This window comes from Rhineura floridana, chromosome 6 (assembly GCF_030035675.1).
Source record: "Rhineura floridana isolate rRhiFlo1 chromosome 6, rRhiFlo1.hap2, whole genome shotgun sequence".
Classification (NCBI taxonomy): domain Eukaryota; kingdom Metazoa; phylum Chordata; class Lepidosauria; order Squamata; family Rhineuridae; genus Rhineura; species Rhineura floridana.
In genome coordinates this window covers 56,222,001-56,238,680 of record NC_084485.1, presented here as the reverse complement: position 1 = coordinate 56,238,680, position 16,680 = coordinate 56,222,001, and the positions used below count along the sequence as shown (strand labels likewise).

General features: G+C 40.6%; 1 protein-coding gene across 1 annotated transcript in view; it reads left to right on the top strand.

Moving 5' to 3' along the window:
* The first annotated feature begins 1,153 nt into the window (after positions 1-1,153).
* LRIG2 (leucine rich repeats and immunoglobulin like domains 2) overlaps positions 1,154-16,680 on the top strand; it is a 70,680-nt gene continuing 55,153 nt past the window's right edge. The window contains exon 1 of the mRNA XM_061631980.1: positions 1,154-1,545. Within this exon, the coding sequence (XP_061487964.1) occupies positions 1,301-1,545 (245 nt within the window). The 5' untranslated portion in view covers positions 1,154-1,300. The remainder of the gene's footprint in view (positions 1,546-16,680) is intronic.

Sequence of the window (16,680 nt, the reverse complement as noted above, 5' to 3'; positions counted from 1 at the left end):
TTGTAGAAAAGAATCATAATATTTTAAAGTAAAAATAACAAATGAGCATTAGAAGCCATACAAAAAACTTTTGTAAGAAGAGAAGAGAAAAAGGATGCTGCAGATGGTGACGAAAGGCTTGTTTGCCGCTGGCCTCATTATCCGTTACTTATTCTCTAGGTGATTATTTGGGGGTCCCTGGACTGCAACTGCAAGGCCCTACATTTTGGCACCAAAGACCAGCCCTAGTTGCCCCATTGCATAAACATATTTTCTCTGATTTGATGGCGTTAACTTTCAAGAAAGCATGTTTAGGATTGCAGGCTTATTTGAATTTCCAGATTCTGATTTAGTTATAATGTATATGTGAAAAGTGCCTTTCCACAGGGGTTGTCCAACAAATTAGAAGGGTGGTGCTAAAAATACTTAATTTATTGAAAAATCCCCATGAAATTTAAAATTTTAAGGAGTCAGTTTCAGTGACTATGAATGTGAGACTGATGGCTCATATTTACCACAAGCTTTGGGATTCTAGGCACAGTTAGAAGAAATAGGGTACAGGCTTCATGAATCTCATTATTAATCAGTTTGAAAAGTTTATTTATTTTATTTATTTATTATTTTTACCCCACCCTTTTTCCAAAACTGGAACTCACAGCAGCTTCCAGATAAAAGCACACATATAATTAAAAACATACAAAAGTCTAGATTAAAATCAAATTAAACAATTTACAGTATTAAAACCATTCCTACATACAGTTAAAATAATTCAAACTCCGTTAAATAAAATAATTAGGGGAGCCAGGTTTGAAGGGGCGTATGGGATTTTTATGTTAGCTAAAAGGGGAGATGAATTTTAAAAGGTTGAGAAACACTGGTGTAGATAGCATAAGTAAGGCTACAATCATATTCCCTGTTTCTCGGGAATAAGTTTCAATGAAAACAATTGAAACTTACTTCGAAATCCCTAGGCTCCAGCTATAAAAGCGCTCAATCGTCTTGCTTACCTGCTACTGACGGTGGGTCGGTGGATCGCTACCAATTTTTTCACATTAATTAAATTAATTTACCAAGCCTCGCCCTCCCCGTCCGCCGCCAACTTCCAAGCCCCTCCCGCTAGCTACTTGAGACGCTTCTTGCGATCCCGCCCTCCCCGAACACCCCTCGCGACGCCTCTCTCAGACCCGGGGCGCATGCGCAGAGTTTGCCTAGGCCGGATCCTCCCATCTGTACTTTCTGTGCGCACTGGCAGGGATGGGGGCGGGGTGTGTATGAGGCCGAGTATCGTAGCGGCGCGGCCTGGCTTGGCTGGGCCTCCGGGATGGTAGAGAAAGGGGGACGGAGAATGCAGTGGCGCTCAGGGCCTGACCGGGGGGCGCCAATGGCGCCGTTCACGGTAGTGGTGGTGCTGCTTCTTCTACAGGGGACTGCTGGGGAGCAGTGCGACGCTGCACCTTGTTATTGCCGGCGAGGTCTGTTGGATTGTAGCCGCCTCCGTTTGTCCAGTCGGAGCCTGGAACAGGGCCTGCTCTTACCTTTGCCTCGCAGCAGTAGCACCACCGCGCTGTGAGTATCGTTCTTGGCCTGCTGCATCTTTCTCCTCAGTTTCTGCAGCGGGGCTTTTACCTGGGTGGCCGTGTTGAGGTAGGAGGGTCTCCGCCCTGTCAAGACAGCAGACGCTTTCATCTCTCTCAGTAGCAGAGCAGAATTGTCATGAGCGCTTCGTTTATTCATGTCATGAGTATCCTGATTATAGGTCTTTAAAGTTGCCTTTTTAAGATCGTAAAGAGGAAATCTTGTCTCTGTTTTTAGCCTCTCTTCGCTTTGACGCGGGATAAAATTGACGGACAAGGTCATGTGTGTTGATATTGAAGTATAGGCAGATGGATGATCTCGTGGATCCTCTTGCTGCTGCAGGTGCGAGGTTAAGGTGTCTCAAAATAATGGAAGCTGTTACGGGGTTTCTCTTCTTTTCGCCTCTCCCTAAACTATTGATTTTTTTTTATTCGCCATATGGTGGGGTGATCACGTGCAACTCATTGATGTGAAGAGATCCGCTTTGGATGTTGCTGCAACAGCATAGTTTGTCTACTAGGTTTTCTTGTGTTGTCTCTGGAGCCTTTCAGACAATATTTTCCAGTTGTTCTGAACAAAAGTTGGGAAGAGGTAGTATTGATAGTGAACCTGGCCTTGGTGAATCAGTGGCATGTTCTGTTAACTTTTGCTGAATGAAGGGGAAAATAGAGAGCATCCGTTGTTTGGCAATATTGGCTGAGCATCCATAATCGGGGGAATGTATCAGTGTTACAGTACTTTAAGACGGGTGCAGAACCTGTGGCCATTCAGATGTTGATGGACTCCAACTCCCATCAACCATAGCCAGCATGACCAGGGGTCATAATGGGAATTGTAGCCCAATATGTGGAGGGCCATGGGTTCCCCTCTTTTAAGTTGATGAGTATTTCAGGATTACAGGAGTCTGTTTGCAATGTCATCAAAGTCTGTGCCCTAAGAAGTGTGTGTGTTTGAAGCCATATCTCTTTTGTGGTTTTCTCTATGAGTAGGCCCATACATCAGTAACCTGTTGAGATGTTACTGTTGCCTATTTCAAAAGAGTTAAGGTTGTCTATGCATAGTCTTAGTTTAAATGCAGTATACCGAAATTGTTTGTGTTTTCATCATAATTTTAGCTTGAGCAGATATCTAATAAACACTAGGGTATCCTAAAAAGGCATTCATGCCGTGCTATGCAGATCTTGTTTATATACTATAGCTGAAATAGTTTAGAAGTAGCTTAATCAAGATACCTTTCTGGGGGGGGAAACCAAAGCAGTTTGTGTACTTCTATCCTATGCATGCATATGTACAAGCATTTTTGAGTTAAGACTTTTTTTTCCTGTCAGACTTCTGTGGAATCCTATGCACATCCAAATAAAAACATAAGGTAGAATATATGTACACTTTGAAATCAGAGCAGGAGAAGGTAGAAATATTTCACACAGTATTTTTTTTTACTGTACTTGGGGTAACAGAAAAATAACATGCAGTCTGTGGGGGGAGGGGAATGCAAGCTGGGGGACTGTGTGGGAGGAAACTTTTAAGAACAATTTTAGGAAAGTTATTTTATTAAAAAGATATTTTATTGTTCAGGTTATATTGGTAAGAAATGCACAAGGAATCTTGCTCCATTCACAAGTATTGGCTATGCATATTTCAGTTCAACTAAAAAAATAATAATTCAGATTTACAAAAGTTACATGCTGAAACTATCTGCTTGAAAATCCCCCACTGAATTAAAACAAGATAGTTACCACCTGCTACAGTGGAATCCGGAATAAATGCAGAACATTGTAAGTACTGATTAAAATAGTAATAAAGCGGAGGGGGGGCTAGTGTAATAAGTACTTTATACATAGAGAATTTTAAAATTCCCTGGTCCATAATCAAAAACATGTTTCACAATGCAAAAAACACATGCAGCCTAATGTTGTTTAACATATACACACACACACACACACACTGCTGATGAATGCATTTTTACATTTTAGAACCATAAAAATTGCACAATAAGCAACACTGCATTTAAAAAGCAGCAAAAGGCACATCAGAAAAAGGATTTAATCAACACATGCTTTCACAAATGTACAGTCTGTGGGTTTATACATACATTTAAAAACATTTTTGTCAACATGCATTGCATGCAACAGCAATATTTTTTAATGAATAGGAACACCAGAACACCATGAGGGGGGTGCAATAAAAATTTTCCCCAGAATTAAAAAAACAAGAATCAAATTACCAATATAATAATCTCTGAAGGGACTTCAGGAAAAAAACTCCCCCCACACACACCCCTTTGCATAAAAAAACATGGGAAGTGTAACAGCTCACTGAATAAATGAATACATATAGATTTATGGGAGAAATTCCATCATTTAAAAATTTGCATACTTATATAAAAGATATATTGCATGAGGGAAGAGCCTGCTGGATCAGGCCAATGGCCCATCTAGTCCATCATTCTGTTCCCAGAGTGGCCATCCAGTTGCCCATGGGAAACCCACAAGTAGGACCTGAGTGCAAAGAGCACTCTTCCCTAATGCGATTTCCAGCAGCTGGTATTTGGAAGCGCACTGCCTCTGATTATGTAGACAGACCATACCCATCATGGCTAGTAGCCACTGATAGCCTTATCCTCCACTTAAACATATACGATGACATGCTTTGTGAAATCAAATACTTTTTAAAAGAATAAAAACTTATCGTTCCACAAATGATCCATTTTGTCTCTTCCTGTGTAAACAAAAAACATTATAAGATTGCAGGTAGGCTCCAAGGCTTCTGAATGTCCATTTTTAAAAAAAGTGAACTTTTTTTTCTTTCCCCTGAGTGGGTTGCACCATAAAACAATTTTGTGTGAAAGGTGGTTCTAGAAATTCCACATGCATGATTAGGAAAATGGGCTTCCCCATCCTCTGTAATATTGTCCCACTGCCTTCTGTGGCTGTTGCCAAGTCTCTTCTGAGCTGTAGCTGTGTGCATAGGAGGGGGATTGCATCTCAACACTGTATTAATTTAATATCAATATCAGTGTGTGCATTACAAAATCCCTGCCATGAAAGGTGCAAATGGATAGCAGGGATATAAGATTGCCAACATGCTCTAAGGCTATTGAATGAGCATTTTAAAATGCTCATTTTTTTCATATGAGGTTTGCTGAAAGGAATAGTTACAGAAGTTCTGTGTAGCTTTTCACAAACCTCTTCTTCCCACGTGTGTCATATAACCTGGGGTTGTGTGTGCTTGTTTCTGCATTGCTTGGCAGTGCTTTAACTGTAAGGGAATATTCATCATCGTAATAAAAGATGCCTTCAAGTATGTGTGAAGTTCTGCATTTTCCTCATATGAGTTACACAACCAAGCAATAGTGGTAAGTTAAGGGGCTGCTTCCAAGTAAACGCCAACCCCTAACACCTCCCTTTTTGGGAAAAACTGCCAGAAATTAAGCAGGGTGGTATTAGTTAACTGTTCTTGCTGTCCCTTCTGCTTCTGAAACAGCCATTTTATTTCTTTTAAAATGCACCCTTGCTGCTTTATGCAATGTGTAAGCCTCTTGGTCTACAAGTCAGGCTTTAACGTGGTTTCTGCTTACGGCCACCCCCACAAAATAAAGATAGCTGGGGAGGGATGAAATTGGTAGCTGAAAGCACACGCACCTCCCAGAGGGATCTCAGAACCGCCTAGATACAGCCTTGTTGAACATGCCACACACAGGGTGCTCTGGGGAGAGGGAAATCCATGGGGATCAAAAAGAGGGAGTGGGAGCTCAGAACAGCCTGGACTCAGCCATATATCATCATTGTGGAATTCTCCACTGAATTGACCAGTATATCATAAACCTGTTGAGATATTACTCTTGCCTATCAGATATCTCACTGAAAATGTTGGACAGATATCCCACATCTAATGTATTACTAGCTGATATCTTGGAGCAGGATATTGATCTATATTACAATCTCTTCTTTCCTTTTAAAAGATTTACTAAAGATTATTGAACATCAGTTACCATTTTTTCTCTGCTCCTGTTTCTGTGGTTCTAATTCACAATGCTGAAGCTGGTTCCTAGTTCCCAGTTCCTTAATTGCTTGAAAGTTCAAAACACTGAAAAAGAAGACAAGTTCACAGCTCCAGAAACTCCGAAGCAAAGCTTACATGTCCCTGAACTCCAGAAGTACATGTTGGGGTATCCCGTATCGTATCTTTGTGATATGGGGACTCTCTTCATCAAGCACAACAATAAATCAAAATTGAATCAAAATTATCAGGCTTTTGAAATGTTCGTAAATGCATGATGTCATAAAATCATAAAATAACTGAGGGTGCACACCCTAAAATTTGCTCTGGGCCAGGATAAATCATGCACCCCAGAAACAGAGAGGGTGTTCTCTACAAGAGGCCAGTTCTTCCTGCCTGGCCCAGAGGTTCTATCTATGCACAACCAATATACACAAAAATGTGTAGGAAAAAAAATAGGTAACTGGGGGTGTCCAACTGAAAATCTGCTTAGAGCCAGGACAATCTTACACCTGAGCAAAGTAGAGAGTCTCCTGTGTGACGCCACTGCATCTAGCCTGACCCAGAGCATCTTGTGGGCACAGCACACACATAACAGCATCTATGCACAACCAAAATAGACCAAGTGAGCAGGGGGGGGAAGTAACTAGGGGGTGCCCATCCCAAAATCTACTCTACACCAGGACAAATGATGATGCACCGAAGGAAAGTGGAGGCTGTCCTCTGCAAGATGCCCGTGCTTCCCACGTGACCCAGAACGTCTGCTGGACAAAAGGCACGGATCAATGCATCTGTGCACAACCAAAATAGACAAAATGCACAGGAAAAAAATAACTGGGGATGCCCACCCCAAAATCTGCTCTGGGACAGGAAAAATCATACACCTCAGGAAAGGGAAGGGTGGACTCTGAGATGCCAGTGCTTCCTGCCTGACCCAGAGCTTATGCTGGGCACTAGGCATGGATATGAGCATCTCTGCACAACCAAAACAGGCAAGACTTGCAAAACAAAAAATAATAGACAACCAGGACAAAATTTGCTCTGGGTCAGGACAAATCACAACACCTGCCTTTCCTCCCAAAACGAGGCATGGGTAGCAAACAGCAAGTGATAAAACACTAAAAACAAGTTAAAAACAAAACATTTAAAAAAAATCTTTAAAACAAGTTTGAAAGAATATTTAAAAATACCTTAAAAACAATTCCAACACAGATGCACCCTGAGATATGGTCTCTACTTACAAGGCTTGCTGACAGAGGAAGTGTATGAACTCTGGTGGCATGTTTTCATTTCTTGTTCTTTTATTGGTCTTCCCTGCACCCATCAGAAACTCTGTGCCAGATTTGAAGCACTGGCATCTTGTAGAGGACACCCCCTCCTTTCCTGGGGTATATGATTTGTCCTGGCCCAGGGCAGAATTTGGGGTGTCCAAATTTGGAGTGTCTTAGTTACTTATTTTTATGATTTTAGGACATCATCATGCATTTATGAGCATTTCAGAAGCCTGATAATTTTGATTTGATAAATACACTGTTGTGCTCAAGGGTGAGAGTCCTCCAATCACGAAGATATATGATATCGGGTACCCCAACATGTTTTGGGGGGTTTCAGGGTCATGTAACCTTTGTTTTGGGGTTGCTGGAGCTGTGAACTTTTCTTTTTCAGTGCTTCAAACTTTCAAGCAGATAAGGAACTGGGAACTAGTAACCAACTTCAGCGTTGTATCTAATTGCAACCCTTTCAAGAGCGTCCCCTTTGTGATTTTTGGTTAATGAAAGGCAGACATGGGATCTCATAACAATACATTGCCTCAGTATTCCTTTTAAAAGTGCTTTCCCACTCAGATACACAGGTTGGTAGTTTTTATATCAGTTTAACTGTCATAATTTTTAGCAACAAATTCTTGTGATTGTAGTAAGGTGCAGTTATTGGGAGTACTATAAGATCCCTAGGCCCTACAGTTCCCTATGAGGGTGGTGGGGCTGTGATTGTTAAGTTTAGGTCTATAGTCTTGTTATGCTTGGGAAAGATTCTGGGATGTGCATAGCAACTCCAAATAAAACACAAGTCAAGTAAAAAAGTAATATAGTGCAGATTTATGTATTGTATTGTTCTGTATTATAAAAATGTGAAATCTGTGTGCTGTTCATATAATGAAAAACACCTGAGAACTGGGATTCCTTTCTACAGGGTGGTTGTTTTTGTTTCTAATGAGACTCTTCTAATCATTAGACATAAGCACAGGGCTGTTTCTGACCTCACATAGTTGGCCTTAATGCCTAGTCTTTCAATTATAATACTGCCTACTTTGCTTCCTATTAGTGTTACTGCCCGTCTAAGGAAATCAGTTGCTAAGTAGGTGACTTGGAATATTTTGGGGATATTACAGTCAAGCCAGGAGAGTGTAACTTGTTTGATTTTTGTCATGCCTCTAAATCTGCTTGAGAAAGCAGAGTAAGCTAAAATTAAGTATTCACACAAGAAAAAGTCTTGTGGCATTTAGAATCCAGAACATGGATCCCATTGAAATCAACATGAAAAACTAGTCATGATTCAGTTCAGTCCCAACTAACTTGGGTAGCAAGGCAAACCTTGCTTACCTAGGAGTAAGTCCCATTGAATTAAATGGGACATACTTCAGAGTGGACATGGTTAAGATTGCAGCCCCAGATGTATTCTGGCATAAGCTTTTGTAGACGGGACCTCACTTAGTCAAGATGCATGAAGTTTTATCCTCAGTTGGCAGATTATATATATACACATATGGGTACAGACAGAAAATTGTAAACAATGGGGTCTGTGACCTTTCGGTGCAAAGCCCAAATGTAAACAAGCTCAGATGTATAGTCCATGCATAGAAATGTAAAGAAACTGTTGCATTTCATGGCTTGCTGGGCTCACTGTTCAGAATTTGCCCCCTCCGTGTCTGGATGTGTGTATACAAGACAGTTGTGTTTTCCTTCACAACATGTCTTTCTAAATAAAGGATTTGTAGCATCATCTTTTTTACAATACTGAATTTACTTTGGAAGAAATGGGTCATAAGTGCAAACCCCCCATTACTTTGGGATAATGCTAATGAAATGTATGCAATACTTTACGGTAGTCTGATCTTAAATCTAACATTTGTTGATGCTCTTGAATAGAGTATCTTATTTTATTTATTTTTCAATCCAAATTTATAGACCATCCTTCATCACATATAGTGCTCTCAGGGTGACTTTCAGTGTATCATAAAATAAACAGCTGTTACAAAAAGAATATACATTAGTTAAAACAGTCATTGCAAGGAATAAAAAAAAAGTAGAAGAGCTTGAAAGTACTTACACAGTAAGTGGCCTCATTAGTTTTCCGCAAACGCTTGGGAAAATAAGAATGTTTTTAGTGGTGGAAATCTGTCAGGGTCTCCTTCCTCTGAGCTGACAGGGGTAAGATATTCCACAGTGAGACCACAACAGAGAAAGCCCTCAAACACAGCATTGAAAGCTCTTGTACACATCACTGCCTAGTGGACCAGGCCTACTGTGGAATGACAACAAGATGTACTCCCAACTGTATGGCCCAGGATGGATGGTATGAGAGAAGATTTACCAATCTTACAGCCTTATCCTGTGCATATTCAGTGGAATATGCTCCTATGTAAGAGGGTAGGATTACATGCAGAAGTACATGAAATACTTTCAGCTACAATGCTTGATTAAGTCTGGTGAACAGCTGCTAGCTGCTCTTTACGTTTAATTGGAAAAATTGTTGTTGCTTTTAAAGGTTTAGGAAAGTGCCATCATTGCTTGCAGTTTCTACTTAGAATATTCTCTGCTACTAAGCGTGGCCTTTATTTAATCAAGATAAGAGAACCATGTCATATGGCATCTAGCTTTCCAAATTGTGTAATAAATGCGGGACTTTGTTCTGTTGTGTAAGACATACCAAACAGCCTATAGACGGAAACAAATGGAGCCCTGCAACAAAATGTTGCAGTGTGAAGTGCTTTTGTTCAGGATTCTAGTCTCCATTCCATCCCCCCCCTTCCCCCAGTTTTCATCCTCACTATCTCAACAGCTAGTTAGCATTCCATTCCCACTAGCATGCTCAGCCTTTATTAGGTGTTTACTTCCTTTTTTTATAGGAGATGGGCACACTAGTGCCCAATCCCAGCTACATTAAAATCTTGAATTTTATTTATTTCAATAATTTATATCCCGTTTTCCACCACAATATCTAAGTGGTGTACAATAGGGATAAAATCGGTTAAAACTAAACATAAATAAACTTGCTTAAAATGCCTGCTGACATAAAAAAGTATTCACCAACTGCCAGCATTTTGAACCATCCTCCCCTATCAGCCCTCATCACACCTTCAAAATCTGTTCCAGAGGGTTGGGGGACCCTCTGAAACAAATTTTGGAGGCCTGGTTGGGGAACAAGAGGACAGTGTAGGATTCCACTCTGTCTCTCTTCCTCTGTCTTCCTTTTCTAGATACTCCATTGCATTCCTGCTCCCACCTGGTTTTCAGGGTCCCCTTCCCTCCTGGTCACTCAGCATTCAGTGGTTATCATTAGATTATTGAGTAGTCATCACTCATTTGATGTTCTTGGGGGTTTCCATCCACTTTTAAAAAATAGATGTTTACTCCAAATCTGCTGATAACTCCAATGTGTCCATGGATAGTGCTGTTTTGCTATATAAACGTGAGAACATGAAGACGAATCAGAAATTGAAGGAAGGGTGAATGGTTTGAATCAATGTTTCTAGAAAAGATATAATATATGTAGCTTCATACTTGGAGAGATGGGGTGATCTTGCTGAACTAATCCCATTTATCACTTAAAAAAGAAATGGATAACATGACCCTCCAGATGTTGAAATAAAACTGGCATCAGCCCCAGATGGCATGTCCAATGGTAAGGAAGGGGAGTTGTAATCCAACAACATCTTAGAGTATCATGCTGGCCATTTCTGCTGTACTTCTTATGCATTCTTGGGGTAACCTCTTTTGAACAAAGTGGGGCTTGCTTCTGAATAAACATACATAGATTGGGCTGCAGGTGTTCCTAGTACCTACAAGGACATAGCTACTTTTATTTGGTTGGTGTTTTTTACCAGAATGCAAGCTGTGAAAAGTCACATGTATAGATTTTAAAAACCGTAGAAAGATTACATTTTGAATAACTGTAAGACCTCTTCAGGCAGCCTTCAACTCGTATGTTAAAATTAACACAAGCATGGGGATGAATGTACTAAGCTCTGCCCCCCGTCTTTCTCTACTAGTTGGAGGGCACACTTCTAAAGCAGGGAGCCCCTTTAGTTGTAGAGTTTCCATATACAATGTAGAATCCTGATCATCCAAGGTTCTATATCACATAGGGAGCCTCCAAAAATGCAGGAGGTTCCCTGCTTCAGAAGTTTGCCCTCCAACTTGGGTGGAGGTGGAAGCTTAGAATGCTTGTCCCTGCACAGGTGTATTTTTACACCCAAGTAGAATGCCTGAAAAGGGCTGTACTCCATTGAAATGGTATATAACAAGATAAAATCAGATTTATTTATTATTTATTTGTTACATTTATACCCTGCCTTTCTTTCACCATGGAACCCAAGACAGCATACATGTGGTTTCCAGGCAGTCTGCCATCCAGGCACTGACCAGACCTGCTTAGCTTCAGCAAGTTGGTGGCCTCATGTGCCTTCAGACCATAGCATGGGACCAGATAAAATATAAAACATACAAGTTAAAAAAGGATAAAACCATTTCTATAGATGTACCATTAATATTCCATAAATGACTGGATCACACCTCAGGGAAAGCCTTTTTAAACATGTTTTCCATAGGCGCCTAAACTTCTTGATGCTAGGCACCTATCTAATTTCAGGTAGTAACTGATTCCAGGGGGTTGAAGCTGCAACACTAGAAGTTCAGTTTCTAGGACAAACTAAGCACCACCTCTAACCAGTGTTCCATCTGAGAAGCACAGTTACCAAGCAGGGATATATGGGGCAAGGCAATCCCTTAGGTAACTTGATCCCAAATTGTTTGGACCTTTCAGTGCTAAAAGCAAAACATGCAAGTGTGCCCAGTAACATAATGGCAGCCAGTGTAGCTCCCTCAGCACAGGTGTTATATGGTGTTGACGGGACACCACAGTCAGCAACTTAACTGCTGCATTCTGCTTCAGCTGCAGGTTAAGTCCGAAGAAAGCCCCACATTGCAGTAATCCAGTCTTGAGATTACAAATGTGAAGACCACAGTCTTGGTCTAGCTATCTCTGTCCAGGAACAACCATACCTGTCTAAGACCACCTGTGCCTCAAGTGCCAAAGTACATACCTGTTCCTTCAGAGGGAGTTCAGCACCATTTAGAACCGGTCACTGACTAGAGCCACTCCCCCACCTGACCTCTGTCTTGCCAAGGTTTTTGGTCTTCATCCAGCCCACCACTGAGCCCAGACACTGGTCTGGTGCCTCCATGACCACTCCCGATTCAAATGTTACAGAGAAATAGAGCTGTGTGTCATCAGCTTACTGCAAAAATAAGTACAATATGCTCCTGTAAACGAATGCTGACTAGCTTGCTGATGCTTTTTGGATCAACTAGCCCCATGTAGAGTATATTGCAATAATCCAGTCTGGGACATGTGCAGTTGGTGTGCCACCCTAAGCAGGGCAAAAGTGAGGGACCCCCTGGTTAGTTAGGGGTCAGATTCATGATCTATCAAGCTATGATAATTAAACAGAACCTCCAGGTTCAGAGGCAGTATAAAACTTGCAAATCATATACTGGTGACATATAACGGGAGAACCGCTTGCCTTTGTGCCCTAGCCATTCTCTGAAACATATTACTGTTCTCGATGGGCCTTTGATCTTATCAAGCAGGGCTGTTGTACTCTTTCCAAATAAGTTTTTGCTAGTTCTCTGCATTGTAGTTACAGGGTTCATTAATAAAGCATTCAAATCTATATGTCCCAAATACTGAGACTGATCGATTTTGTACGGGATTTCAGCTATTTTGAGTTCTCTTGTAAGAAAAACTATGAGAATGTAAGTTTTTAAAATGAAATAAATGAGAAAAGCTTTGAACACAATATGTGCTTCAAAGTAAATGTGTATACAATTTGAATTGCATGTATGTTAACTTCCTCAGTATGTTAACTTCCTTCCTAACAAATGCCTGTCGCTGTTCTGCCTCTGGGGAGCTGCGGCCCCCGCTAACACCACCTCCTCTTTCTTGGCAGTGCTGATAATGTTATTTGTTATTTATTCTTATTTGTCATTATAATGTTATTTGTTAATTAATTTAATCTTTGTAAATTTTATTGCTTTTATTGTAGTTTTATTGTATTTTTATACTTGTGTTTATTTTTCCTTGTAATATGCCTTGAGGGCCTTTGGCCGAAAGGTGGGGTATAAATAAAATTAACTAACTAACTAACTCAGATTAATTTGAGGGAGTGGAGATGGGCAAGAATTCTCACAACCGATGAGCTGTTTGGTATTAAATTCGTTCACACCTTGAGAATAAATAGTTCTTACTATAGTAGCCACGTATTTATCTTGCCTATTAAGAGTTACATGAATAAAGCTTAATTACATTTTAAAATATTCCTAATGTCAGGTCTGACCATGAATTTTAGACGCTTTATGATTTGTGAGTTACTTAATCTGAAGCAAACGCAAGGATTGTTCAAATGTATTTTGCAGTCTAAAAGGATAGTGAATTTTAAACAGACCTTACCTACTTTTATACTGATGATTCTTACTGGGAGTCTTCCATTCACCTTTCAAGATGCTGACCTGCCAAGGAAAACTTTATTTAATATTGTATGGTGCTTTTCCAACACCAGGTTTTTGCTCAAAACAGCTCAACAACAACAAAGCATTACAAAATAATATATAAATAACATTTCTATCAATATAACAAGATTCTTATATCAAAAAACACAATAAGTAAATTTAAAAAGCAATTAAACCATGCAGTTCAATATGAACACATAATTCAAAATATTATTTTTTGGGGAAGGGTGGAATATAACTTTAATCAATCAATCAATAAAATATGATCAGAAATGGCTGAGTACTGAGCACCTGCCCAGTGCCAGCTGAGAAAAGGCTTCCTCGCCCAATGCAAGTAAACAAGGCAGCACTTTATTGGATTATCCCTTTAGCAGCATAAAAATATTAATTATTTATTTCATTATTTTGTTTATACCACGCCCTTCCTTCCAGCAGGACCCCAGGGCAGCAAACAGAAACACTAAAAACACTTTAAAACATCATAAAAAGACCTTAAAATACATTAAAACAAAACAACGTTAAAAACATTAAAAAAAAAAACTTTAAAAACATCTTTAAAACAAGGGTTAAAGATATTTATTTATTCTTCCAAAATATTTATTTATTATATTTATACCCTGCCTTTCTTTTCATGGTAGAAACCCAAGGCGACTTTCATATGGTTCCCAGGCAGTCTTATCCAGGCAGTGACCAGACCTGACCCTGCTTAGCTTCAGCAGGGTTCCGGCCTTATGTGCCTTCAGTCCATAACCTGGGACCATAATATCATCCAAAGACCACGACTGTCCAGGCAGCAGTTGCTTTTATAGCTTCAACTGCAAGGGAAGTGGGGCTGGTTCTGCTCAGCCCTAGATGAAAAGCTTAACTTGTTAATAAGTTCAGCAGGATAAAATATTTGAAACACTATTGAAGAAAGACTACATTGCTGGTATATTAACTTGTCCTTCCTAAACACAGTTGTAAACCTAGTAACATCAAGAATACCAACTTTAATAGGTGTGTTGCACAGCTTGATAACACCAGTGATATTCAGTTAAGTTGTTGTTTTTTGGGCTAGCCTTGGCAACTAAAAATGGTGTCCATACCCTGACAGCCATACTGTCATTGTTTGTGAGTTTGCCCTCTTTCTTCTATTTTGTGTGGGAGGGAAGAGGTAAGCATCAGCCATGGTGTTTTTCCATGTTTCTCCAACTGGAAGCACTGTTGCTGCTATTTCGCACTTGCTTTCTCCTGGCAGAAGAGAGTAAGCATCGTAAAATGGCAGCGACTGCAGATTTCCTTTGTGTATTGCAACCCAGGAAACATGACATAGGCTGGGTGAGTGTATGAGCATGCTAAAACTGGCAGCAGCCACAGTGGTTTGTTGTGTTTCCTTGCTTGGCACAGACCTACTCAGTTTACTGGCGGCTGCATGAACTTGCCTTCCTGGCAGGGAAAAAAAAGAGAATACAAAGCAGGTAACAGGAGAAAAGGGATCAGTGAGTGGAGGAAAGGATGGGTATTTTGTTTAAAGCTGACTTGTTCTTATACATGAGGCATAGAAAAGCTGCGCTGAGAAGCACATCTTTGTTTTTGTCTCATTCACTGGTCTCATGTTGAAATTCCTATTCATGCACTATTTATTTATTTATTAAATTTATATCCTGCTCTTCCTCCCAGATGGATCCCAGGGCAGCAAACAAAAACTCTAAAAGCACTCTAAAACATCTTTAAAAACAGAAGACTTTAAAATATATTAAAACAAATATCTTCAAAATATCTTTAAAAAAACTTTAAAAATATATTAAAAAGCAATTCCAGTACTGCTGCAGACTGGAATAAGGTCTCTACTTAAAAGGCTTGTCGAAAGAGGAAGGTTTTAGCAGGCGCTGAAAAGATAACAGAGATGGTGCCTGCAAATTTTTAAGGGGAAGAAATATTCCACTACAACAGTAAAGGTCCGCTTATATTATGCGGAACAGACCTCCTGATAAGTGCAGTGATCGACTGAGTATATAAGGAGTAATATGATCTTTCATATATCTTGGTCCCAAGCTGCATAGGGCTTTGTACACCAAAACCATAAACTTGGCCTGGTAGCCAATGGGCAGCCAGTGCAATTCTTTCACCAGCGGGGTAACATTTTGGCGATACCCTGCCCCAATGAGCAGTCATGCTGCTGCATTTTACACCAGCTGCAGCTTCCACACCATCCTCAAGGGCACCCTCACATAGAGCGCATTACAGTAATCCAGCCTAGAGATTACCAGTGCATGGACAACAGTGGTCAGGCTATCCTGTGCAGAAACGGCAGCTATCTTACCAGCCAAAGCTGGTAAAAGGCACTCCTAGCCACGGAGGTCACCTGGGCCTCTAGAGACAACAATGGAACCAGGAGCACCCCCAGACTATGAACCTGCTCTTTCAGAGGGAGTATGACCCCATCCAAAGCAGGCAACTGACCAATTATCCGAATACGGGAACCACCAACCCACAGCACCTCCATCTTGCTGGGATTCAGACTCAGTTTATTGGCCCTCATCTAGCCCACTACTGAGTCCAGGCACTGGTCAATGGCTTGCACAGCCTGCCCTGAGTCAGATGTTACAGAGAAATAGAGCTGGGTTTCATCAGTGTGCTGCTGACACCTTGTCCCAAATCTCCTGATAACTGCTCCCAAGGGCTTCATATAGATGTTAAACAGCATTGGGGATGAGGTGGTACCATGCAGCAACTCAAAGCATAACTGCCAAGGGGCCAAAAGATAATCACTCAATGCTATTCTCTGAAAACAACCCTGGAGATAGAATCAGAACCACTGTAAAACAATCCCTTCGATACCCATCCAGTCAAGTTGACTCAGGAGGATACCATGGTCAATGGTATCAAAAGCTGCTGTGAGATCAAGTAAGAATAACAGGGTTGCACTCTCCCTGCCCTCCCGATAAAGGTCATCCATCAGGATCCATTAGTTTCAAGCCCAGGTCTGAATCCAGATTGGAATGGGTCTAGATAATCAGTTTCTCCCAGGAATGCCTGCAGATGTTTTACCACAACCCTCTTGAGTATATTTTCCAAAAAGGGGTATTTGTGATCAGGTTCAGGGTGGATTCTTTCAGAAGTGGCCATACTGCCACCTCCTTCAAGGTGGCAAGCACCATGCCTTCATGCAAAGACCAGGATAGATAAAATCAGTGATTTTAAAAAATCAGATTAAAAAAAAATTACTACTAAGCAGATTGGCTAAGCCAGACACAATTAGGGATGGACAATTCGCAATTTACTAAGCAGATGGGCAAGAATTCAGCTGAATTTGGATTTAGCACTGATTTTTTTCAATGGTCTGTGTGTTCTCCATCTC